The 25,349-nt window shown below is 56.5% G+C and overlaps 1 protein-coding gene across 2 annotated transcripts in view; it reads right to left on the bottom strand.

Moving 5' to 3' along the window:
- Window positions 1–1,068: 1,068 nt before the first annotated feature.
- MPPED1 (metallophosphoesterase domain containing 1) overlaps window positions 1,069–25,349 on the bottom strand; it is a 79,810-nt gene continuing 55,529 nt past the window's right edge. The window contains exons 4-6 of one of the 2 annotated variants that reach the window (XM_022596962.3): window positions 8,011–8,126; window positions 5,343–5,456; window positions 3,472–3,675 (exon numbers count right to left, since the gene is read on the bottom strand). In XM_022596962.3, the coding sequence (XP_022452670.1) occupies window positions 3,557–3,675; window positions 5,343–5,456; window positions 8,011–8,126 (349 nt within the window). In that variant the 3' untranslated portion in view covers window positions 3,472–3,556. Of the gene's footprint in view, window positions 3,676–5,342; window positions 5,457–8,010; window positions 8,127–25,349 lie in introns of both variants that reach the window. The other variant, XM_089921426.1, reaches the window with a different exon arrangement.

Here is a 25,349-nt window from a genome sequence, read left to right as displayed (position 1 = left end):
CCCGGACACATCAGAGCCCGTCTACACTGAAGGCAGCAGGAGCACACGGCTCAGAGCTTAGCGGCTGCCGCCTGTCAGCAGAGCGGGTACCAGGCGCTTAAGCGGCGCTTGCAATGTGACAGCACTACCAGAGGCGGCAGCAGCCACGGTGCGCCCCTGCCCCTTCCCGGGACCCCTGCTCAGGTACACAATGGCCTAGAGTAGCAGAAGGGGTGCCTCAAATAGAGCAGCTCCTCTCCACCGGCTATGGATGGGGACCCAAGGCCCAGGACCGGTCGTTGTAGGCACCTGTGAGGCTCCGGTGGAGGGGAACTCTTTGGAAGGGCATATTACAGGTGGGCCAGTCTGAGGACAGGAGAGGGTCATTGAGGTCTGACGCCATCACAGGCTCCCTCAGCCTGCTCCCCCAGCCCCATGGCTCTGGTTATGACCCACAAACATAGGTCTCCAGAGAGGCTCCTCCCCTGCAGGCCCATTTATCACCCCCCGCCCCCATCCCCGGCCACTGGACACCTCCCCCTGCATATCCCAAGGGCACCTCCAGCTCATGAGTCCCAAACAGAATTCAACACCCTTCCTCCAACCTGTTCTTCCTGCCCCATGTGCCTCCTCCATGACGGGCAGCCAACACCCATTACCATCCTTGTCTCCCCACGCCCCTACCTCCTAAATCTATCACTACCACCACTGCCACATCCCTGTTCCAAGCCAGGTCCAAGAGAGGTGCTCAGTGAATGTTTGTGGGCTGGCTGGATGGATGGGTGGGTGAGTGGATGGATGGATGGATGGTGGTTGGATGGATGGTGGTTGGATGGATGGATGGATGAACGGATTGATCAATGGGTAAGTGAACAGTTGGGTAGATGGATGAGTGGATAGATCGATGGGTTGATGGTTGGATGAAAATGGCAGAACTTCTACAGCACAGGGAGCTTTGGAACTGGAGTTCTTACACCTGCCAGTATTTTTCTTGGGCAACACCAGGACCCATGGTTTGACAAGGGCTGGATTAGAACTTGCTGCTTTGAGAAGAGGCCAGAGCTAAGGCCATTTTGAGATATTCTGTTTGGGGGGGACGAGATGCTCCGGCAATTTGAACACAAGGCACAGAACTGCACGTGCCAACCACCCCTGAGGGAAGCTGGAGCAAGCAGAAGGATGCCAGTTATTGGCACACGGAAGGTCTTTGGCCTCTGAACTCAGTCCAGGACTCAGGACTTGGCCGGGAGGACGCCACTCCTCCCCTACATGCCCCACACGACACCCGGAGACACAGAGGAAGAGGCACCCGGAGGACTTCTCTTTCTTTTTACAAAGACTTTATTGTCTGACATGCTTGACAAAAAAATTACAGCCACAATCAAGTTATGCCGAAATGATTGAGGAGCATGCCGTCATCTTCATACCTCAAGGACTTTTAATGAATTTTCTTTTAAAGTAACAGCTGCCTTCATAACTTTTATTTTCCACATAAAAATACACCATATTCTGAAGGTACCTTAGGAAAAAAAACATTTTTTTTTTTAAGTTTATAGTTCTTGGTCCGCATAGAAATTCAGTAGAGGTTACTGAAAGGGCCTGGAGTCCTCTCCACCCCACGCATTCACACACATGCCGTGCGTCAGAGGTGTCCCCAGAGACCCTGTAAACATCCCCGGCTACCAGGAACCACTTGGGCCAAAAAGGATTCCTGAAACCCTGCACCCTGCGGAGCAAAGCTGGCCTTGGCCAACGTGGTGCTGCTACTGGGCTCCCCGGATGGTGCCCCTCGCCCCATGGGGAGCCCCACTTGAGTAGGGAAGGAATCATGGTCTCCTGGGATCCTGGGCACAGAGAACAGGGTCCTCCAAGACTCCAGGGGCTCTCCATGAGAAATGAACCAGACAGGTGCTGAATAGGACCCTTAATAAAAAAAGAGCCTTGGACCGTGCATTGCCTTGTAGGGCAGGAGCTTTGAGTGGTGGGAGAGCAGGGGCTGTGAAGCCGGAGACCAAGGTTCAAATCCTGCCTCTGCCTCTTTTGAGCTGTGTCCCCTCAGGCAGGTTACCTCACCTCTCTGATCTCAATCTCCTCGTCTCCAAAAGGGGGACAGCCGTACCCACCTTGCAAGACTGCTGGAAATGAGATCATATCTGCAAAGGGCTCATTAAATGCTGGTCCCAGGCTTGGGATTAAGGGGGGGTGAGCAGGGCCCTCCTCTCAGGTGTACAACTTAAGGGGCGCCAAAAAACTCATAGATCGAGATAAATGATACTATTTTAATGCAATGTTTTTAAAAATCAAAATTAATGCAGGAAAAAAAATCTATGATGAACAAAATATCCAAATTTTAAATAAAGGCAGAATCTGACCCTGCACGTGCTAATCCTGCCTCACTGGCCTCACCCCAACGAGGCCCTGCTGGTTCTCTGTCCATCAGAGACTCAGCCCAACCCCCCAGTCCTAATTTAAAGAAGAAAAAGAAGCCCGCCCTGGGTGGAGCTGCCGGAACCGAAGCCCATCTCTGTCTCTGTGCCATCTTCCCGTGGGGGCCGCCGGCTGGCACCCAGGGACATGGCAGCACGACTGTGAACCATTCAGCCTCCCTCGGCTGTGGGCACGGCAGCCAAAATCCGAGGGGCGAGGGATATCCCACCGGGGTACAGGACCCAGTCGAGGGCGATGAGAACCACGGGGTCCACTTCATTAAATTAAGAGGGGGGTGTGAGCACACGTGTGTGTGTGTCCACAGCCATATGGGCGTGTGCAGGGGGCAGGGCAGCCTCGGCCCGCAGAGCCCTCAGCCTTCTGAGTTCTTCAGAGCAGCACAGCCCCCAGGGCACCAGGGGCATCCAGGACTTGGGAACCCTCCAGCTGGTGCCAGGCCCTCATCAGCCTCGTTCCGTAGAAACAACCCCCCAAGTCCAGGCTCCGAGCGGGTGCCCGGGATGCTCAGGCCACAGTTTACATCAGCAAAAATGCCCACAGGAAGAAAACGGGGGATCAGTGAAGCAAAGGGCTGGTCGGCCTGGCCAGGTGCGGCCCGATTCCTGAGACGTCCCTGATCGTTCCCTCGGATGCCTGGAAGGAGCGGAAGGGCTGCCTGCACTCAGGCTACGACACACCCTCCCACCCCCCAACCCTGAGGCTTGCAGCCACACAGACCCTCGGTGAGAAGGAGATTTTGTGCCAGAACTCCCAGGATCTGTCCAAGAGCAGCGGCTTCCCAAACCCACGAAGGTGTCCAACGGAGAAGGATAAAGATTCAGTCGCTTCCCAAGCAGGACAGGGCCACGAGCGTAGGAGGTCCTTTAACAAGGAACACACGGAAGGGACACGCAGAAATCAGTGATGAGCACAGAACCCCTGCCGGACCTGCAGGGTCCTGACTCCAAATGACAGAAGGCTGAAGAGCCAGGGGTGATTTCCTTCATTCCAAGGCCTCAGCCCGCCTGCTGGGCTGGTCCCCGCAGCCGGACGGGCTGTCTGCATGAAAGGAAGGGGGGTTGGAGGTCCGTGCTCTCAGCTAGGTGTACGTAGCTGATGTGGGTGGGAAGCGCTGGGGCCGTGGGGGCAGTCAGGAGTTCCGGGGTGTGGGGAGGTCGATGACTATGGGTGGGTTCACGGGCTGGTAGTTCACGGTGCACACAGATGCGTTCACATAGGTGGTTGTCCCATCCGCCATGACTCCATACCCTAGAAAGTAAGCACACGGCTGTCAGGGCTGAGAGGTGACGCCAGGACCCGGGGCAGTGAGGGTGGTCTGGTTGAGTGTGGTAGTCAGAGGGAGCTCAGCCACAAGGGGCTGGAGATGTCAGGGGCGAGCTACTGAAACCATCAAGTACAGGCTCTTCATCTATAAATGGTGACGATGACAGATGCTCCTCCCAAGCCTGCTGTGAGCAGCAAATGAGATAATAATTCACATGCTCGGCCCAGTGCCTGGAAAGCACATGGTGAGACATCATCACAGTCACCACCACCATCATCACCACCACCACCGTCACCATCACCATCTCCACCATCACCACCATCATTGTAACCACCATTATCATCACCACCATCGTTGTCATGTACTTTCTTCTCATCACCTCTGTCCCCAAACATACTCTCTTCCCACCACATCTACTGGTCAGAATCCTCCTCAACCTTGAGCTCAGCTCACCTCCAAACCAAAAGGGACACTTCCCCTCCTCTGCGCAGGCTACCCACCCTTTGGAGCCTGCATTTCTCTTGTACAATCATGCAGGGGTGCGGTTTGGATCACACACAACCTTGCATCTGAGGGCACTACACGCCCACAGTAGGTCTACAGAAAATGACAGACGTTACTATTATCCCACAGCACAAGAGCTGTCCATCTCTCCCATGACCTTTCAGATCCTGCCTTTGATGGCTCATCTGTTGCCCAGGAGTCTGTGAGCTCCCTGGGGCTGGAGAGGTCCGATCACGCCTCTGCCCCTGACAGCACGATGCAGAGGAAAGTGGTCGGATGTGGACCAAGCCATGTGAGTCCCAGGGGCCCTGGCCCAAAGCAGACAGAGGCTCAGGAGGCCAGGAGACAGCTTGGGGGAAAACCATGCGCTTCCTGGCAGGGGACAATGGGACCAGGAAGCCTTGGACAGGTGGGATAACGGTTCAAAAGGAGCAAACTGGTGAAATCAGACTCCAGTGAGGAAGCCTGAGGTCTCATGAGGTGAGCCCTGTGCAGTGACAGGCTGGGGCAGTCACGGCTGGAGCCGACATCACCAGTCACCTTCACGGCCACCCTGCCCACTCTCCCCAGGTGACGTGGACATAGCAAGGGGTCCTGCCCCCAGGACAGAAGGCAGAACCTCACGGCTGTCTGTGTGGGGGGGGCGGCGGTGGGGGGGAGATGCCAATAACGCCCCTTGGGCAGGCAGGCAGCCCTCCCCATCCATTAAACACCTACTGCATGCCAGGCCGTAGGGATGTGAGCAACAAGACGGGCCACCTGCCCTGTAAGGAGCTCACAGTGCGCCCCCAACTCAAACACCTCCTCCGTGTCACATCCAAATGTCCCCTCCTCCAAAAAGGCCCCAGCCATCTCCGAAGACTTCCCAGGGCGGAGGAGGCACAGCAGAGCTGCAGGGCTCCAAGGAAGTAAAACTTATTTCTAAGTCTTGCTAGACTTTTCTTCCATCTTCCTATGATAAAACATTTCGGCAGTAGCTAACTGACAGCCGACACGTGGATAGGCATTTACGAAGTGCATGTAGGAAAGGGCTATTTCCCTCTGGTCAGGGAGGAGGTGACTGGGTTCAAGGGAGGTGAGACAGCCCCCCGGAAGGGCCAATGAGGCGCCCCGCCCCCCTGCAGGTAAGGCCCCCACCCCCGCTGACCTTCATGGATGTGGCCGAAGACATGCAGCCGCGGCTGGACGCGCCTTTGCACCGTGTTGAGCAGCTCCACGCAGCCCACCCGCTGCATCTTCTTGGGGACCCAGTCCAGGAAGCCTGGCAGGGGAGACACCAGGAGGGCGATGACGGGGCCCAGGCCGCAGCTCTGCAATCTCAGAGACACAGTGGCCCTGGGCCCACCCTGCCCTGCTCTCCCCACCCTGTCCTGCCAGCCTCCAGGAGGGAAGCCTGGCTCCAGCTTGCACTGCCTGGGGCCTTGCAGCCTCATCCTCCCCTGCTTCCCCTTCTCCTCCCCTGCAGGGCGGCACGGAGAGCCCACTTATAAAAGCCCGAGTAGGCCAGGCATGATGGGGAGGGAGCAGTCTCGACAGCTGTGAGCCCCCCAGACCATTCATGCTCAAAGTGGTCTCAAGACTGGCATCCGCCCATTGCAGAGAGAAGCAAACTGAGGCCGGAGAGGGACAGCGGAGGCCCAAGGCCACCCCAGCAGGTGGCAGCAGAGCGGACCACGGGAGCAGGATTTCCATGTTGGAAACTTTCTAAACACACATCGCAAAATCATGAAAATGAACTTCTTCATCCACTGTAGCCTCGAGCACGTGGGCCATGTCTGGGTCTGCTCACACCGCCAGCCTCCCGGAGCCATCCCATATGGCGGCTTATTATCCTCACATGGCTACACAAACCATAGGAGAATGACTGGTTACTCCAAGCAGACAACTAGGGTTCATCTCAGCCCCTCTCTGCTCAGGCGGGAGAAACAGGTTTCTACAACCGCTGGGAAAGGGAAGAGGAATCCTGCCACTCAAAGAATCTGACAGGCTGCAATGGACCTGACTTAGAGCTGAGACAGAGAAAGGAGGGAGAGAGAGAGAGGGAAACAAGAAGGAAGAGGAGGAAGAAGAGGGGAGAGGCGGGGAGTAGGCAGGGGACAGGCTTGGAGCAGACACTTGGGCTTAAGTCCCAGGCTCTGCTACCTACTGGCTGTGTGACCTTGGACAAGTCACTTAACCTCTCTGTGCCATATTCAACAATTCATCCAACAACGGGCTGGGCTGAGCACACAGGCGCCCCCAAAACAGGAGCTGTGTGTTGTGTGTGAAGCAGGCGTGGTGAGGCATCCAGAGAGTAGGAACCCAGAAGATGCTGTTGGAGGAGTGGATGGAGGGGTAGAAAGGGGGGAAGGAGGAGAGGGAGAGAGGGAGGGAGGGAGGAAGGAAGCATAAAAACCTGCCTCAGAGCCTCACTAGAAGCCACGTGTCACGCCTAAACCACGTCACGGCCCTGGGCCTCGGGGCTCCCTCCGTTTGGAAATGGGGGTAAGAAAGCCTTCATTTCAGCACTTTGTGAGGGTGGAGGGAGGTGCCAAGGGCTCTGGCTGGGCGTCTGGCACACAGTAGGTGCTCAGGGCAGCTTCTCCCTGAACGGGTATCTGAGCGAATGACTCTGGAGCTACACTGGGCCTCACCTGACAGCCCTTCCCACCTGGGACGCCCTGCCCGCACCCACCTCCCTCCCTGCCTCTCCCAGACCCGATGCCGAGACCACCCTTTCTGTCAGCCTCTGCAGGCCCCCTCTGACGATCTCTGTCGCAGGCTTCCCTCATCCTTGACCATGTCCCACTGGGCTTGGCCGTTCGGTGTCCCTCTGCCTGGCATCTTGGAGCCTTCAAGGCAAGCACTGCATCGGGTTAGCTCCTGGTCCCGCATGGCCCGGCCCAGCCCAGCCCCAAACACCAAGGGAGTGATGACAGGTTTGGTGGAGGCACTGGTGGGGGGAAGAGCAGGACTGCTGGGAGTTTGGACTTCATTCTAAGGACTGAGGGAGCCACAGAGGGTTATAGAGGGATGGCATGGCATAATGGACCATTCAGAGAATTCCCTCCTACTGACGTGAGGAGAGTGGACTGGGTGGGGCAAGACTCAGAGCTGGGGGACCAGTGAGGAGACCACGCTGGTCATCAAAGAGACACAAGACACTGGCATGGACGAGGTGGGGACAGCAGTGGTGGAGAGGAGAGAAAGGAGCTGGAATGCAGTTTGGGGGTAGAATCAAAGGGACGAGCTGAGGGACAGGAGGCAGGGTGTGAGGAAAGGGGGAGGGGGGGACTGAGAAAGGGGCCTGGGTGGCAGACGGCAGGCTAACGCCGAGATCAGGCGAGCAGTGACATCAGCTTGGCCAGAGGGGGGCCGAGGGGCCGGGGAGGAAAGCTGCTGGCGGTGGAACCACAGGCCCTGGGGACTGTGGGATGGGTGGTCTGATGGGGTGGGGGGGTGCACGGGATGGGGCCCGGTGAGAGTGACCTTGGTGGTATTCAGCCCCCAGGACTCAGGTCTGGAGCGTCAAGGGCCCAGCCTGCCTTTTGACCTCCCCGAGCCCCAAGGTACCACGTGTATAAAAGGGGCAGCTGATCTGACCTCACCACGCGGCTGTGAGGTGACACATCGAGCCCCCGGCCCACAGTCGGTGCTCAGGAAATAAGAGCCACGACGGGGTGACCTGTCCCTGGTGCCCCAGCAAGCTGGACTCAGAACAGAGCCCGTCCGCAGCTCCCCTCCACGGGCCCAGCTACGCCCCCGCTGCCAGCACCCACACCCCCTGCGTCCTCCCCCAGCAGGAGCAGGTGTGCGCGGGGCTGGCTGAGTCTTACCCAGCGGCGGTCCGTGGGTTACCAGGACGTCTACGCCTTCGGGAATGAGGTTCCACTTCTCGAGCAGCGCTTGGCCTCGCGGGAGGTTAAAACCCCAGCCGTAAAACCAGGGCTGCCTGTGGGAGGAGAGCACGTGGGTCAGAGAGGGCCACCGAGAGTGGGGGCAATGACACGGCAGGAGAAGCAGGCCATAGTGCCAAACGGCCATCAGGGCCGGCCAGATGCCCAGAACCTCCCGTCCAGGGAAAGGTGTGGATTCACCTGGACTTGACCAGCCTTTTTCCTTTTTCTATGATGAACAAGTATTATCTATGTAATTTTTTTTTTTTGCGGTACGCGGGCCTCTCACTGTTGTGGCCTCTCCCGTTGTGGAGCCCAGGCTCCGGACGCGCAGGCTCAGCGGCCATGACTCACGGGCCCAGCCGCTCTGCGGCATGTGGGATCTTCCCGGACCGGGGCACAAACCCGTGTCCCCTGCATCGGCAGGCGGACTCTCAACCACTGCGCCACCAGGGGAGCCCTATCTATGTAATTTTTGAAAATGAAAGTGAAAAAGAAAATCAACTTCTACCAAAGGGCTCTCTTGTTCCAAGCCCTTCTAGGGAAATTCAGAGAACATTCTCACCTGTCCCCATGGTGGGAGAATGCTCCTCCATCCATCCTCCTTCCTACGTTTGGGGCAAGTGGAGCCCCAGCCAAGAGAGGGTGGGTCCCAGGTGGAGGATGCTCCTTCCTGCCTCTACCCAAAGCTCCCAGCAGGGGTTCCACCGGGCTGAGTCCAACCCCAACATTAAGGTCAGGGCTGGGTGGACCGAGGCCATTTAACGGAATTCCTACCTGTCGCCCAACCCGGACCTAGACTGATCAGTGCAAGTCATTCCCCTCGATGGGTTCAGCGGTGAGCATGTGACCTAGATCCTGCCAGTTGGAGGGAATTCCAGACATTTCTTTCAGTGATGAGAGACAAGAACACTGTCATCCCTGCATACAAACCACTGAGCTTCTTGCCCTGGGAGCTGTCAGTACCTGTTAAACTGTCCCAAAGGGAGATGGCTGGTGCACATGACCCAGGGGAGCAGCTGGATCAAGTCGCACCTGACACCCACCATACCTCTGCACTTCTCAGTTACATGGGCCAACAGAAATCCACTTGAGTTGGGTTTTCATTTACAACAAAAGTATCCCAACTAAGAATCAGCCCTTAGGCCTAAGTCATTATAAGTTCCCCACATTAACACAGCTCTTTAGCATTTGCAAAGTCACCGTCATCACCACCAACACCACCACCTTTACTATCGTCACCGTGGTGGGCCACATTGTGTCCCCCCTAAAATATATGTTGGATATCAACCCAGTACCTGTGAACGTGACATTATTTAGAAATAGGGTCTTTGCAGATGGAATCAAGATGAGGTCACACCTGATTAGAGTGGGTTCTAATTCATGACTTGTGTCCTTATAAGAGGATCCCGTGAAAACACAGACACAGAGAGGAAAAGGCCATGTGACAAAGGCCGTAGAGATTGGAGTGATGTGTCTACAAGCCAAGGAGTCCCCAGGCTGCCAGCAACCACCAGAAGCCGGGAGAGTGGCACGGAACAGATCCTCCCTTAGTCCCCGCAGCAAGAACTAACCTTGGTGACACCTTGATTTCAGACTTCCAGCCTCCAGAACTGTGACAGAATCAATTCCTGTCGTTTGAAGCCACACGGTTTGTGATAATTAGTTATGCAGCCCTAGGAAACTAATATAATCACCATTACCACCATCACCTCCCCATCTGCCACCCCAGGGACCTCCACACCTGCAGCAAGGTTGGCAGACAGGTCTCTCTCTCTTTCTGTTTTATGGGTGAGGAGACCGAGGGCCAGGGAGTAGAAACTAAAACTTGTCGCCAGCATTTTCTGCACACCTATTTTTTTTGCCAGGCGCCATCTAATTACATTATAGGGATAAGTTTATCTAACTGTCAAAAGAATCCTGTGAATTAAGGGCTGGGATTATTCCCATTTTTCAGATGAGGACCCAGAGGCTCAGAGAAGTGAGCTGGCTCAGGGATCTGGGCCCCGTGAGGCCAGGCACCTCATGTCCATTCGCTGACATACTCTGCACGAGTTGGTAATGGGGCTGGCCTTTCACACTCAGAGCCTCTCGTGTGTCAAAGCTGCCACTAACATCCCTCTCATGGCCCAGGAGCTCCTCCGTGGGAGGCTGACACCCCTAGCTGTTGACCCAACGTCTCTACTGCATTGGCAGCCACCCAATGCACCTCTGTGGAACCCTAGGGGTTCCATGGAACAGCATTTGAGAACCCCGCTTTAGTCCCACCATGGCAGGTTCTGGACAGGAAGACTGAGGTTCAGTGAGAGGAAAGGAGGTGCCCAGGGTCACACAGTGGTCAGTGAAGAAGTCATTCCGGAACCCAGATCTGACCCTCTCTCCCAGCTGCCGTCAAGCCTGCAGCGCCAAATCCTGGAACGTGGGCTTGTGAAGGAAGAGGGTGAGTGGCCATACTGGTTGGTCATTTGGGGTCAAAGGTGCTTTCGCCACTTCAGACACCTGAGGGATCCCGTCCGCTGCCAGGCTTTGCTTGTCCGTGACCCCCGCCTGGGACACTGGGTCCCTCCTCTCCTCCTGCCTGCCCCTGACCCCACGCCACGTATATCCTTCCAAGCCCTCTCTGCTCCAACTTCCTTCCCACCCCGAGTGACGGGCACCTGCCCGGGGAGGAGCAAATGTTTGTTTAACAAAAGGTGTTGAGTGACAGAGAGCTGGATGAATGAATGAAGTTGTTAACGGGATGTCGAACAGGACTCTTCCTGTTGCCTTGGAATCGCAGCCAAAACTTCAAAGCTGAACGTGATCCCCAACACTGGAATGAAAGCCCCCAGGTACCACCCAGGGAAACTTACTAAAAATGAGCAGAATATGCCAGGCCACCATCTCCCCACGCCCCTACCAGCCTAAGTTTTGATCCTGAGGGAGACTTGTGGCTGCTGTCTTGTTCTTGTGGGGGGATGGGGTTCACCCACACCCAGCCATGAGTGGCTTCCAGGGGGACCACCTGTACAGGTGGGGGCCTGGGGATCTGTCCTCTGGGCCCGTGAGAGGAGAAACAGACAGTGAAGGGCAGGCGCACAGGAGCTGTCTGCACCCCCAGGTTTGGGCTGTCCCAAGGGATCCCCACCCACAGGAAGTGCCCTCCGAGTGACGAGACCAGGTGGCCGGGGCCAGGGAAGGCAGCTGGGTGGGTGGCACTGGGAAGTCCCTCGGAAGCTGCCTACTCCCTCAGTCACACCCGACTCAGGCCTGCCTTTGCACTTCTGCAGAACGCTGAGGGTTCTCTCTGCAGAAAAACATCTCCACACACACACAATTTTACATCCACCTTCGAGGGAATCTTGGGATCAGACGGACCTGGGTTAGAATGGGTCCACCTCTAACTACCTGTGTGACCTTGGGCAAGTGGCTTAACTTCTCTCTCTGCCTCAATTACCCCATCTGTATAATGGGCATAATAGCAATATCCTTTGCCTCAACAGGGCTTTGAAAGGATTAAATCAATTAATCCATGTAAAGTGCTTAAAACGGTGCCTGGTCCAATGCTTTGCCACTGCCATCATCCCCAACACCATCATCCCCAACATCGACACTGTCACCACCACCACTATCACCATCGTCACCACCATCACGACTATGGACCCCTCCTGAAACCCACTCACGGAACCTGGATGAAAAACCTTTGGCCCAGGGCAGGGTTTTTCAAACTGCATTTTGAAGGGTCAAACAGCATTTTAAAAAAATAAAGGAAAAGGGGGAAATAAAGAATAGAAAACATCAGAGTACATCATAGCACGGAAGGGATACTTTAGTTAAATATATTTATATTTAAATAGACACCCACATAAGGGTGTACTGAGTCACAATGTAAAAAAAAAACAAATGCTTTTCCTACCACGGTTCCTGGTCAAAAGCAGTTGGCAGCCCTAACATACTGAGCTCACAGCTCTGCAATTTCTGAAGCCCTCAGACCCTGGGCGTACGCAAAGCCCCACTTTGGCTAAGCCAGGGCGGGGTCCCTGCAGGGAAGGCTGCAGCAGCCTGGAAGCTGCTCATAACACCAAGCCCACTAGTCCCCCCAGAAGCCCACAGCCTGTCAGCTTACAGCAAAAGGAGCAATGCCTTTCTGCTGCCTTCCAAACACAGCATCCATTTTTCAAAAACCTAATCAAATATTTACAAGAGGGGACAAGGCCTCATCTGCATGGAGAGAAGGCGTCTGTGAGCTCCCATGAGCCACAGCAAGGAGTGACTTTTTGGAAAAGACACTCTGTAACATATCAGAGACCCCACAGACCCCCAGGAGCTGACCCACATGAGCCCCTGCCTACGTCCTCCTCCAGTACTAACGAGCCTTCCTCTGGGGGTGGCGTTTCCCCATAGATATACCTCCGTGGTTCTTGGAAACACATCACCTCAAATCCTGGGAAGGTGGAATCCACCCTGCCCCCTGGGACGCCCGGAGGGGTTGCTCAAGGGCAAGGAAGTTGGCATCAGACACTCTGGCTCTGCCCCTGGGCTGGACGCACCCAGACTCTTTCACCGTGTAAACTGGGATAAGGATGCCTATGGCCCCAGATCTTACCCCATGAGGGCAGGGGGGTGCTTCTTGCTCGATGCTCTACCCCACCCATTGCCTGACACAGAGGGGAGGGAAAGAAGGTGGGTGGGAGGAGGTGTAAGGGAATGAAATTGCACCATCATCGCAAAAATGCCTCCAAATTCCCAGGAGCTCTGTCACTGGGAAAAGGGGATGTTCTGGCCTTTACTGAAATTTGGGGGGAGGAGGAAAAGTCAGGTCATGCATGGAAACGTCCAGAGGAGACATTTCTCAGGGCGGCCCGCAGGTGGGGAGGCCTTTCTCAGGGGTGGCCAAGAGCAGGGCCAGAGCAGCGGGAGAGACGGGCTCTTCAGGGTGACCTCACTCCCCAGGGTCTGGAAAAGCCTTCGGCCACTCCTGCGTGACGTCCATCCAGGTTTGTGTCATGGGAATGGGAGCCTAAGGGATGGGGGGCACCAGCCCTTCCCGAGGGCGCAGTCGGCCCCAACGTCCCAGGCGTCCTGCGTTTGGTCACTTGACCCTCTCTCCTCGCCCAGCAGGGCCCTTTGGGGCCAGAGGTGAAGTGCGAGGCTGCTCGGGGTTCCAGACAGAGGTCAGGGCAGGCGGGGGCTCGCAGGGCCTGTCATCCAAGCAGCCCGGATCCAGCCCGGCCCCGAGCTCCCCACCCACCCTGGGGGCAGCCGTGGGCTGAGACCCACGAATGACTGAGACGGTGGGTGCAGACAGAGCCACGGTCCCCATCCCCAGCGCAGCTGGCGCCTGGACGCAGCCTCACTGCCCTGAGGGCCAGGACCCCTGACGTCCACCCACCGTCCGGGACACATCACAGACCCCGAGGAGGTCGGATGGATCAGAATTCCGACAGAGCCGTGGCAGGCGGCTTTATGTCCTGAATTTCTGTCTTTCTGTTCTAAAGTAACCATTGGAATAATTTCCTTACAGAATGATAGTTGCCATGACAACCAGAGCAAATTTTCCTTTTCTGAAACAGATGTCTCATTTAGTTGAAAATTAGAATGTGAACAAACCCATGGGAAAAATTAATTCAAACTTTAACAGAGCGGTGAATACAATGTAATCTCTCAGAGGTTAACCCCTTAACAGCTTTTTTGTGTGCTTATGGTAACCTTCGAATCCAGTCTAATTAGGCCCGCTTAGCCAATATAAATGACCTCCTCGTGGCCAATCATTAAACGGCTTCCCCCTGGAGCGTGAATTCCCGGTTCCCTAATGGCAGACGGGAGGGGGGCGATGCCTGTCTGTAGAAAACGGCTGAAACAGAGCCTCCCCTGCTCTGGGTTTTCCATCTCCCCAGGTAAGGCACACGCCCCAGGAAAGGGGGTGTACCAGGGGCCATTCAATTAGCCTGGAGTATGGCCACCCCATTTCCCAGGGATGCTAGGGAGTGGGGGTGGAGGAGGCCCAGGGTGTCCTGGGTAGAGCTGGGCCAGTGGTGCACCCAGGCCAGGGCGCAACGCCTGAGGGCAGAGGCCAGGGGAGGGGGGTCCCCTTGAGAGGCCACCTGCCAAGGGGTCACCGAGGGGACACCCACACAGGCCTAGCTCCAAAGGCTCTCCATGAGCCTCCAAATCCTCACACCCACCCCGAGGGGCAACAGCCATCACTGCTTCATTTTACAGATGCACAAACTGAGGTGCACAGAAGTACAGAGAATTGCCCAAGGTTACCCGGTAACCAAGTGGCACAGCCAGGGCTCCAACCCAGACAGCAGATTCCAGAGCCTGTGCCCTCTGCTTCAGTCCCAGGGTGATGGCAACAGGACCAGGAATCCTGCCCACCTTCCCCAGCAAAGCCCGCTTTACCAGCCACTTTCACCCCTAAGCTCAGTTAATCCTCAGGACAAAGCTGTCAGGAGGCCCCCACTTTTGAGATGAGGAAATGATGGCACAGAGAAGTCATGGGTCTGAGGACACTCGGGAGGCCAGAGGGACCTGGACCAGGGTTCCTGGCTCCTGCATCCTGTGCCCGGATGCCGCTGGGGCGGCTGGGCCCCAGGTTCTCCCTCTTCAATGGCAGCTGCCTGCCTGTCCCTCTGAGCCTGGCTGCACTCTGGCTCCTGGTGCCCCACCTCTCATCCACCCTGTGACTCTTCTAGTCCAAAACCTTCCATGGCTCCCAACTACCTCCAGGACAAGCCCGAGCCTCATGGCCTGGCATGCGGGGGCCTTGGGCTCTGCCCCATTCCACCTTTCGGACCAGCCTACTCAGATTCCCCAGTGAGCTCACCACCCACCAGTCACGACAATCCTCTGTTTCCTGAACAAGGCCCAGCCTTTCCCCACCTCTGGGTTTTTGCTCATACTGTTTCAGCCATCTGAAATGCCCTTCCTAGCCTCTCCTCAGAGTCCATGACCCATTATTTGTTACGGCCTGGCTCAAAGGCCACCTCTTCCAGGAAGCTTCCCCTGATCACCTCCATCCCCAAGCACAAGTGACCCTCCCTGCTCTGAGTGCCCTTATACAGGCTCCTTCAGGGCAGGCCTGGGTCAAATCATCCCTGAATCCATCCTGCCTAACTGATGGCTGGGCCCAGGTGGACCTCAGGGTGGGTTTGCACAAAGCGTGCCTGAATGAGTGAACGAATGAATGAATGATGGAATGAACTGACAGGTGCTCTACCTGGCAGGCAGGCAGATGGGAAGAACTAAGCATTAACCCTCCCCTCCCCACACCCTCCCCAGGAGCCCTCCCCAGAGCCCCTGGCTGTCGTGAAGCCCTGAGACCCACCACCAGGTCCACAGCCAGAACCAGAACTCTCGCCATCTGTGAGCCTCCCATTCCCCCTCACCCTGCCACGACCTGCCTGGGGGAGTCCTGTGCCCATTTCACTCATGAGGCCTCAGAGGTGATGCTCACCTCCTCGGCTGCATCCCGACTCACCGCCCTTGGGGGACCTTCCCTGCCCCCCCAGGCAGCCCGCTCCCTAGGTGAGGGCAGGGGCGGCTGCCCTACAGGTGGCAGGGAACAGCCTCTCACAGTGGCCCGCCCCATCCCCCCACCGACCAGGTGCTCTCCCACTTCCGCCTCTCCTTCTGCGGGGTGAAAGCTGCAGTGTGGGCGGGGCAGGGACCTCTCCCCACCAGCAGCCAGCCCGCCCCTGAGCTCTCAGACAAGCCTGACCAGGTCCACTCCCTCTCCGGCTGCAGACGGAACACTCATCTTGACCCTCATCTGTTTGTTCTTCCTGCCCCAGTACCCCCTCCCCCAAGGGCCAGGCTTTCCGGGGCCACTTCCAGGGAGCCAAATACAGCCTCTGCCTTCTCTCAGAGACAGCCAACACTGAGAGCGTCTCAGGTGAGGATGACACGTGGCACTGGCCCACGTGCGTCCTGCGACCCTCCCAGCACTCCAGTGAGGCTTCGCTCCCACCTGCAGCAGGGAAGCCAAGGCTCAGCGTCGGTGACACGCCTGGGTCCCCCGAGCGAGTTCCTGCTGACTCCTCACCCCACAGGTGGCCCCCATTCCTGGGGACGTCCCGGTTCTGGTGGAGGCAGGCTTGCCTTACTCCTTCCCTGCATCTCCCGGGCTTGGGAGCCGAGCGGGAGTCTGGGGGAGACGCTGCCACAGCAGGGGAGCTGTGGCTGCCAGCGAGGGGGCAGGGCCAGGACGAGCAGCGACGTGTCCCCGGGACTGTCAGTCACACACCTTGCCCCACACACACTTAGGGCAAGTCAGCAGCAAGATGAGTGGAACCAAAGAACGGGGGTCCTTTGTCTTTCCTAATGAATTTCCCCCACCCTTCCGAGGCGCAGAATCATTCATCTTTTGTTTCGCTGGGACTCCTCTGCAGCTGGGAGAAGGCAGAGGACTCGTTTCAAACATTAATCTCATGTAGAAGAGTGCGCGTATGTGTGCTGAGGGGCCTTCTAGAAAGAGAACAACAATGTGAAATCAAGGAAGATAAGGATAGGAAAGGAGCAGAAGAGAAATCCCGTGCGTGTGAGAGAGGCTGAGTGTGAGAGAGGTGAGAAAAAGTGTGCGTGAGAGTATGGGTGCTCATGTGTGCGTGTGTCATGTGGTGTGCGTGTGTGCGTGTGTATGGCATGCGTCTGCATGTGCGTGTGTGCACACGCTCGTGCAGAGAGAGCACAGTGTGGGTCCAGACACGAGGAATTTCTTCCCTCCATCAAAATTCGTCAACTGCCAGTCGCGTGTTAAGTCTGATGAGTATAATATCCGGCGGAGGAAGGAGAGGGAAGTGACCACTGGTGGAGGACACTGCTTGGTCCCTCGGGGACCCTCCCAAGCCTGTCGTGTCCCTGTCACAGGACCAAACGAGGGGGCACCGAGGCTCGGGCAGGGCTCGCGGTCAGCAGGCTTCCCAGCTTGTCTTGAACAGATGCAGACTGTTCCCAACTTGATTTGGGCTCTAGACGGGAAGGGAGGGAAGTACCGCTGAGGTTCTGTGATGCTCTGACCAGCACTCACGGGGCCAGGGATCTAGGCCCCCAAGGCCAGCCTCTCGTGGTTCTGCAGCCCAACAGGGGCTGCAGGAGGGACGGGGCCAGGCTGGCAAGCAGTAGCCGATGAGACAGGTCAAAGCCAGCCGCCCCCCCACCCCCAGCTCCCCAACTCCACCCACCTGGGCGGGAACCTGGCACCACCTCTGCCTACAGCTGAGATCTTGGACCAGTGGCTTGACCAACCCACGCCTCGCCTCACCTCTCTCCTCTGTAAGATGGGGATGAAGGCAGTCCTGCCTTGTCCTGTGGAGAGCGACAGGCAGAGCAGGTGGGACCACTGTGCAACAGTCTCATGGTAAGTTTGCTGAATGAGGGTTTCAGGTGTTGAAGGGGAGGGAAAGCCTTGGCCTCTTGTCTGAACAGATCAAGGCCACGGTCTGTGCTGAAACCACCTAGAAATGCAGGATGAAATGTAAATAATCACAGCGCTAGATGCCCGGGGACTGCCAGCCTCTGAACCAGGGAACGTGGGTCTTCATGGCCTTGAAGCAACAAGAGAGAAGGCCCCGGTGGTCAGCAGGGGCTGTGACCAGAAAGCTGGGTCCCCAGAGGGATTCGGGGAAAGAGTGGACCACGGGGAGGCCTCCACCAGAGGGAAGCTTCCCCTGGACCTCTGACCCAGGCTTCCCCAGGCCGTGAGCCCGTGGGCCCAGGAAGCTCTAATCCATGAACGGAGCAGAAGGGGGTCCCTGGCCAGGTGCACCCACAGACTGGGGTAGACATCCTCTCTGAGGGGCACCCCTAAACCTGGCTGCCCAGGATCCCCCAGATAGAGCCCTGCAGAACGTGAGCGGGCAACCCCAAATTACGACACCCCAAACACCTCGGAGAATTACCAGAGAGACTGAAAAATAAGTATTTTTTTTAAGAGGTGAAAAAGATTTTCTTAATAGAAAGAGCAAAGGGTGAGGTGGCTGGAACTGAGCCCCAGGCCCACCCATTCCTCAAGCAGAGCCAGAAGGACGGAAGGTCCGGAGCCCAGTGCGGGGCACAGCAGTCCAAACTGGGCTCACCGTGGTCTCCCATCAGCTTCTGGCGGTGGCGGGGACAGCGGGGGCAGTGCGGGCTCTCTCAGACCCTGGCGCCACCAGGATCCCGCTCCCCTGGCACCCCCTTGACCACATTATGGTGAAAGGCATTGAAAAGCAAGGGAAAAGCTAGGAGTTCATTATTTCATCCTCTCTATTGTTTTTTCCCGGAAAGATGTATTTTATCAAGTCTTTTAAGAAGCATTTTATGGGCGTCCCTGGTGGCGCAGTGGTTGAGAGTCCGCCTGCCGATGCAGGGGACACGGGTTCGTGCCCGGGTCCGGGCAGATCCCACATGCCGCGGAGCGGCTGGGCCCGTGAGCCATGGCCGCTGAGCCTGCGTGTCCGGAGCCTGTGCTCCGCAGCGGGAGAGGCCACAACAGTGAGAGGCCCGCGTACCGCAAAAAATAAATAAATAAATAAATAAATAAATAAAAATAATAAAAAGCATTTTATTTTAGCACCTCTCTGTCTGCTGTTCTGGGTAGGGCCTCCATCCTTCCATCCCGGCCCATCTGGGCTCTCAGTTACTGTGGGACCTTAAGCCAGTCGCTTCATTTTGTGGGTCTCAGTCTTTTCAGCTATACGATGGGGACAAGGGTCAAACCTCACTCATGGTTGTGAAGAATTCAAGCAGCTGGAGCAGCTAGAAGTTCAGAGCCTTTGGGTCAGCAGTGAGAAGAGTAACTGTGCTACTGCTGCTGTCACATCAAGAAGCAGAGCCCCAGCACCTTCAGGACACAGATTTTAAATTCCCAGGCTGCTCAGTTCCTGCCTTCTCCTCGCACCCACCCCCCGCAGCAGGCCTGCTCTGTGCACACAGGGAAGCGGAGGGAAGGCCGTCAAAGGCTCACACTAGAACCCACGGCCAGCCTTGTCCCGGGGCCACCCTCTCTGTGCCCGCAGCCCCTGCAGGCTGTACGTACACAACCCCCTCTCTGGGCAGTCGAGGCAGTAGCTGGAGAGGTTTGGGGGTAGGTGGGACCACCGTGTGTCGAATGCCTGTGTGCCAAGCAACTTTACGCACAAGACCTCTCTGAATCCTAAGAATAACCCCACGAGGGGACTGTCCCGTTGTCATTTCACAGAAGCCGAGATCCTGACCTGAGGTCACTCAGCTGGGCCCCGCACATCCTGGCTGTTTGGAGAGAGCTGGTCCCTGAGGCTCCGGCTGCCCGCCAGGCCCTGCCCTGCCCAGAGGCAGCCAGGCCTCCTAGCTGAGGTTCAGGCTCCGCGCCCAGACGCCCAGCAGCGGCCCGGCCACCACTTCTCAAAGTTTCCTGTCTCAGCAGGTTTAGATGTCTTCTTTCAAAATACCAGAAGTAATTAGACCAGATGGACTAGCTGTGTGCCAACTTCACTCCCTCCTTCACTCCTTTAAAAAAAAAAAAAAAAAATCAAGGCCGTTTTCAGTTAAATGAGAACAAAAAATGCATCCAAAACCCATAAATGAATACGGTATGTATACGGAATTTTTTTTTAACACTTAGGATTTTGTAACAGCTGAGTTCTTCCTCTTCTTCTGAGGATGGTTCCCGCCCCCTTCCTCTAAGCTGCTCTCGGCGAAGGCTCAGCGCCGAGTCCGCATCTGAGGGGCCCAGAGATGACTTCCAGAAAGTCACAGTGCCCCGGGAGGGTGGCCGTGCAAGCACACGGCTCTAGTGAGCCCTCCATCCCTCCCATGCCAGACCGGACCGGGGAAGTGGTGATGCAGCCTCCCCTGGAGTCAGGTCCCTGATCTCCTGGAGCCTCAACTGTTCTAGTTGGGAAAAGAGACACGGAGGAAATGGGTTGCTGGAGTAGTTAAGACAGTGTGGCCCTGGAGCTAGGTGGGCTGCAGGAGCAGGCGATAGCCCAGACACAGCCCCCGTGCGCCAGGCAAGGAGGGTAACACAGAGCAGCCAGGAAGGATGACCTCCATATTTGGTGCCAGGCCAAGTGGAAAATCCCAAAACGGGATCCCTACCTCACACCATCAATGCGATCACTGCCAGTGGGCCCAACACCTAAGCATATTGATAAAAGGCAACACAGCGAAGATGTGAGAAGATAACAAGGAAACATCTTCATGACTTCAGGGGCGGGATTTCTTAAATAGGACACAGAAAGCACTTACTGCAAAGAAAAACAGTGACACATCTGACTACACCAAAATTACGAAGTTTGAGTCATCTGAAGGCACCATGAAGAGAGGGAAGAGGCCGGCCACAGGGGAGGAAAAGCCACATTACACATTACATGTGATGAAGGGCTCGCATTCAGAATACATAAAGGATCTCTACTAACGAATACGGAAAGGGCAGACAACCCAATTATCTTTTTAAATGGGCAAAAGACCTGAGCCCTTCACAAAAGAAGAAATCCAAGTGGCCAAGATTCTCAAGCTCGCGGGTCGTCAAGGGAATGCAAATGAAAACCACCTTGAAATATCAGCACAGCCACCAGATGGGTACGATCTGCAAGGCCCACAATACCAAGTCCTGGCAAGGAGGTGAGGCAGAGCACTGCTGACAGGGGAAAAACTGGCTTCGCCCCTGCCAAAGAGCTGTACAGTGTATGACCTGACCACTCCGTCCCTGGGTGTGTGTGTGTGTGTCCACATGCACGCACATTCAGGAGTGAATCTCTATGTGCACTAAGAGACGTGTGGAATGTTCATAGCAATATTATTTATAATGGGCCCAAAGCAAGGGTGGTGGGAACTGGTTAGAATGGATAAATAAGTCGTGATATATTCATACGATGAAATCCTACACAGCACTGAGAAGAGAACCAATCACAACTGCACATGACGACATGGAAGAATCTTAAAAATATATAATATTGAATGAAAAAAAGCAGTCATGGAACAACACATGAGTCCATTTCTATAAAGTTCGAAAAACAGGCAGAACCCAACTGTCTCAGGATACGGGTGGCCAGACGAAACACAACATGCCCCGTTAAATTTGAACTTCAGACAAACAGCACAATTCTTTTAGTGTATGTACATTTAAAATATTGCATAGGACATATTCACATTACAAAATTATTCTCTCTCTGCCTCTGACCATCCTGCAAAATGGGATTGGTGATGGTGCCCTGTCACGGGGGACACAGCCAGGCCGGACCCATTCTTGGGACTCCAGAGCCCTGCAGGGGGCCAGGCACCTGGCGGCCACTGTGTGCCTCCGAGTGTGTGTCTCACAAGAAGTGGAACCATTCAAATCTGACCCACCAGTCTCCCAAGCAGAGCATCCCCTGGCGGTAACACTTAGGTAACACGGCGACCATGAGTTTGCTGTCTGCTTCCTCCTCCGAGCTTGCTTTGGTGAGTCCTCAATATCAAGGCCAACCTCGTCCCAAGTCTAGCGCCAAAAGGGCTTCTCTGAGAGCAGGCCCATGCATCCCTCTGCTTACAGGGGGTCATCAGCCTCAGGCAGAGAAACAGTGGCCCTCTGCATGGGGGAGGAGCTGGGAGGACACCAGGCCCAGCCACAGTGTATCTCTGCTTGCATGCCCCTTGTAATGGGCAGCTCACCACTCAGTAAGGCCCAACTGCCTCTCCTCTGGGCTCCTGCCTGTGGGACTGTCTTCCCACACTGCTGAGAACCTGCCTTCTGTGTCCCTGCTCTGCCTTGTAGGACGACACAGAACAGGTCTGCCCCCAGCGCGGGTCAGCTTTGCCCACATGCCCCAGGTACCACTGATATTAGGTTACTTATGGCTACTGGTTTATCTGATCCCTGATCCCCGCCTGCTGGTGTTACGATGCTGCTAAAGTCGCCTGTATTCCACGTGTTAGTCAATATGTTAAGGGCACGGGAAAAAGAAAACGAAAACCCTGAACATCTGAATTTAATAATAATCACTACCAGCTTTGCTGTCCATCCCCTCCTAACAAGCTGCCATACGCCCAGGCGCCGGGGGCTGAGCTCGCCCAGCCTAAACCTCGACAGACAGTGGGGATGGCGAACAGCCCCCCCGAGCCAGGCAGAGTTGGCAGCCAGGCCACGAGGTTCTTTGGCCAGGAATACCTTCTTGGGGACTGATAAGCGCCACTTCCCCAGTGTGGCTTCACCTGACGACACCACAGAGAGGACCCTGGTGCCCCCTTGCCCAGATGGAAGACAGAGGCTCAGAGAGACGTGACTTGCCGAGGTCAGATGTGAAGTGAGAGTCAGGGCGGTGGGGATGTCCCTGGTGTGTCTGGGTCCAGGGCACAAGCGTGACTGAAAGTCAGCTCTGCACACACGAGCACTGTGCCCCTTCCAGGCCTTGGGTGTGATGTACCAGGTCCCCATGGGCTGAGGACATAGGGCTACAGGAGTTGCGACTCACTGAGCGCTGGGAGACCAGGGTGAAGCCACCGCCCACCGTGGCAGCCGCCAGCCCAGCCTGATCACCCAGCCTCTGCCCTCCGCTCTCTCACTGAGACCCTGGAAGCCACACTCCGCCCCCAGCACATCCACAGCCCTCTGAGCCTCCTGCGTCTTGCCGGGACTGTTTCCTCTGCTGTCACACCCTTCCCAGCCCCCAGAGCTGCTTGTGTCTATGGCTCTCCTGTGGGGAGACTTCCCCGACCCCAGCTCCCAGAGCTTCTCCTCCGTGGCTCTTGTTGAACCAAAGAATTGGTGGCTGATGTGTCTCCCAGGAGGGTAAAAACCCCGCGAAGACGGGAGCTGCATCTGTCTGGCCCATGCCACGTCCCCGGAGTGGCCATGGGACAAATACTTGATCAATGAATTAACCAACCAATGGGTGGCCATGAGAACATCATTTTGATCCCCAGGTCTCAATGGGCCAACAAGGCCGATGTGCATCCTGAGGCTATTCAGAGGACCAAGGAACACATGAAGAGCACGTTGCTCCATGCCTGGCACACAGTAGGCGTTCATAAAAGGGCCTCCATCTTGGAGCAGACTGAGAGTCAGGAGAACCACTCACTGTGTGGCCCTGGGCAAGCCACGTCCTCACCGGGGCCTCTACTTACCCTTCTGTAAAAGGAGGTGATTGCAGGCCTGGTCCTACCCTAGGGGCTGTTGAGGTATCAGCGGGAACAGAGCTCTCTCTGTCCTGGTCTCCACCCCAGCGGCTTCCCAGTAATAATAACCACAACCAACCTCCAAGGCCACACTCTGGGCCTGGCCTTCATCTGGATGGGCCCACGCAGCCCTCACAACCCCCCTATAGGGTTGGCAGTACCATTTCCCTGTATAGAGGGACCAGAAAGGCTAGGCACTTGCCCAGAGTCACACAGCTAAGAGGTGGTGTTACCCCAATTTGAACAACCCTTCCCTTACCACCCAACCTCCCAGCCACTACAGTTGCTGAGATTCCGGGGGCCTGGTGGCAGGGGCCCACCCTCCCAGGCATGCAGGTCCCAGGGGGGAAGGTGGCAGAAGGAAATCAGGATTAGTTCCATGGTGCCATGGAAGCAGGTGCAAGCAACTGGCTCACACAGGGGGAAATTCAGTGAAACTTCCCCAGCACATGAGCCCATGTCTCACCTCACACCACCTGCTCCCAGTCCCAGACGGGGCCTAAAGGAACCCAGGGTTGCTGCATGGAATGCCAGCTCACAGCCTGCATCTCAGAATGCAGACGAGGTGCCGTCTAGCTCTCGGCATTAAGGGCTGCGAACCAACAGCAGGCCCAAGAAGAGTGCGGCAGGGTCCGGCACATCACAGGGGCTCCGAAATATGGCTCCTCCCTTGCCTCTTCCACCTATGGAAACCCCACACCTCCTTCAAATACCCCCTCCAACAGGGAGCCCTCCTGGATCTCACCAAGCCCTCCTGGGGTCCCTTCTCTGTGTAGCAGCCTGGTGCTGGGCCCGCCATGGCATGGGGTCGGGGGTGTGCGTCCAGCTGGGACGAAGGTAAGGGTCAAGGAGAAGATAGGCACTCCTCTCACTCAGGCCCCGGGGGGCCTGCAACTAAAAGGTCCAGAACTGCCCGTGCTGGAGCCACAGAAGTCAAAGCAGAGACCGCAGGCAGCTCGAGCACAGAGCAGCTGGACTCCAGCAAGGCTGACAGCGGCCTCACTCAGGCCTCAGCAGCAGCAGCTCTTGGCCTGCAGCTGGCATAGGGGACCACAGGGCTGGCCTGACATCCCGGCCAGGAGCCTGGGGAGCTGGCCGTCAAAGGGGTTCTTCGGGGCCCAGCTGTGGGGCTGCACAGAGCTGCTCTGGGTGGGGTGGGAAGGACACTGAGTGACACCTGCCAGCTCCCACCCCCTGCTGTCCTCCATCCCACGTCTGGGTCCCGGGCAAGGCTGTGATAGAAGGGGGCTCCACATAGCAAATAACAAGAACGATGTCTCCATTCGCGGAAAGCCTGGTGCAGCCACTGGGCTCAGCTGAACCCTCCTGACATCTTTGCAACCACCCCCTGCAGGAGGTGCCCCATCACTCCCATTGTGCAGAGGAGGAAACTGAGGCACCGAGAGGTTAAGTGACTCACCCAGGGTCACACAGCCCATAAGAGGTGAGGCCAAGAGTTGAGCCCAGGCAGTTTGGTTCCAAAGCCGTGCTGTTAACTTCTAAGCAATCTAACTTTAAACAAAATGTTGTGTGTATGGGTGTGGGTGTGTGTGGGTATGTGGGTGTGCAGGGGAGACAGGGTGTTGGAAACCACTGGACAAAGAGATCCAGTCCAGATTCCCTGGTCTGGCACCTGACCCTCCTGACCCTCTAGCCTCATCTCCCGCCGCCCCACCCCTCCCATCGTGCTCAGCTCACCTCCACGCCTTTGCTCACTCTGGTTCCTCCTTTGACAATGACCTCCTTCTGGTTTTTTGCCTAACAGACTTCCCCTCCAGGTCTGGGCTCTCATGGCCTGCCAGGCAGACTTGGCCATCTGCTCCCCTCTCCTGGCCTTGGCCCCGAGCTGATCACATCCCTGAGGGTCCCCCACCCCAGTCCTCGTCAGGACCTCACAGGCCGCCGGGAGGGTTTGTGGAGACCCTGTGCACGGCGAGGACCAGGAAGATGACAGCACGCATCTCCAGGGCTCAAGGAAGGCAGGACAGCCCAGCATCTCCCCTCTGCCCCATGAGGAGGCCTTGGGAGGATGCGGCCACGTCCTAAACCCCTCACAGCCTCTAGCCAGCAGGTGGTCACCACGTGGCATCAGCCAGGGCCGCCCCAGGGCTCCCCAGCCACACTGTGTCAGCAGCCGCTCTCCCTGAAGTCCCTGCACCCGGACAGGCCCCGGGTCCCCACAG

Source organism: Delphinapterus leucas, chromosome 11 (genome assembly GCF_059928025.1).
Source record: "Delphinapterus leucas isolate spDelLeu-1000000601 "Yukka" chromosome 11, BTC_Dleu_Yukka2, whole genome shotgun sequence".
Taxonomy (NCBI): Eukaryota; Metazoa; Chordata; class Mammalia; order Artiodactyla; family Monodontidae; genus Delphinapterus; species Delphinapterus leucas.
The sequence above is the reverse complement of the archived record's forward strand: the minus strand, read 5'-3'. Positions and strand labels throughout refer to the sequence as shown.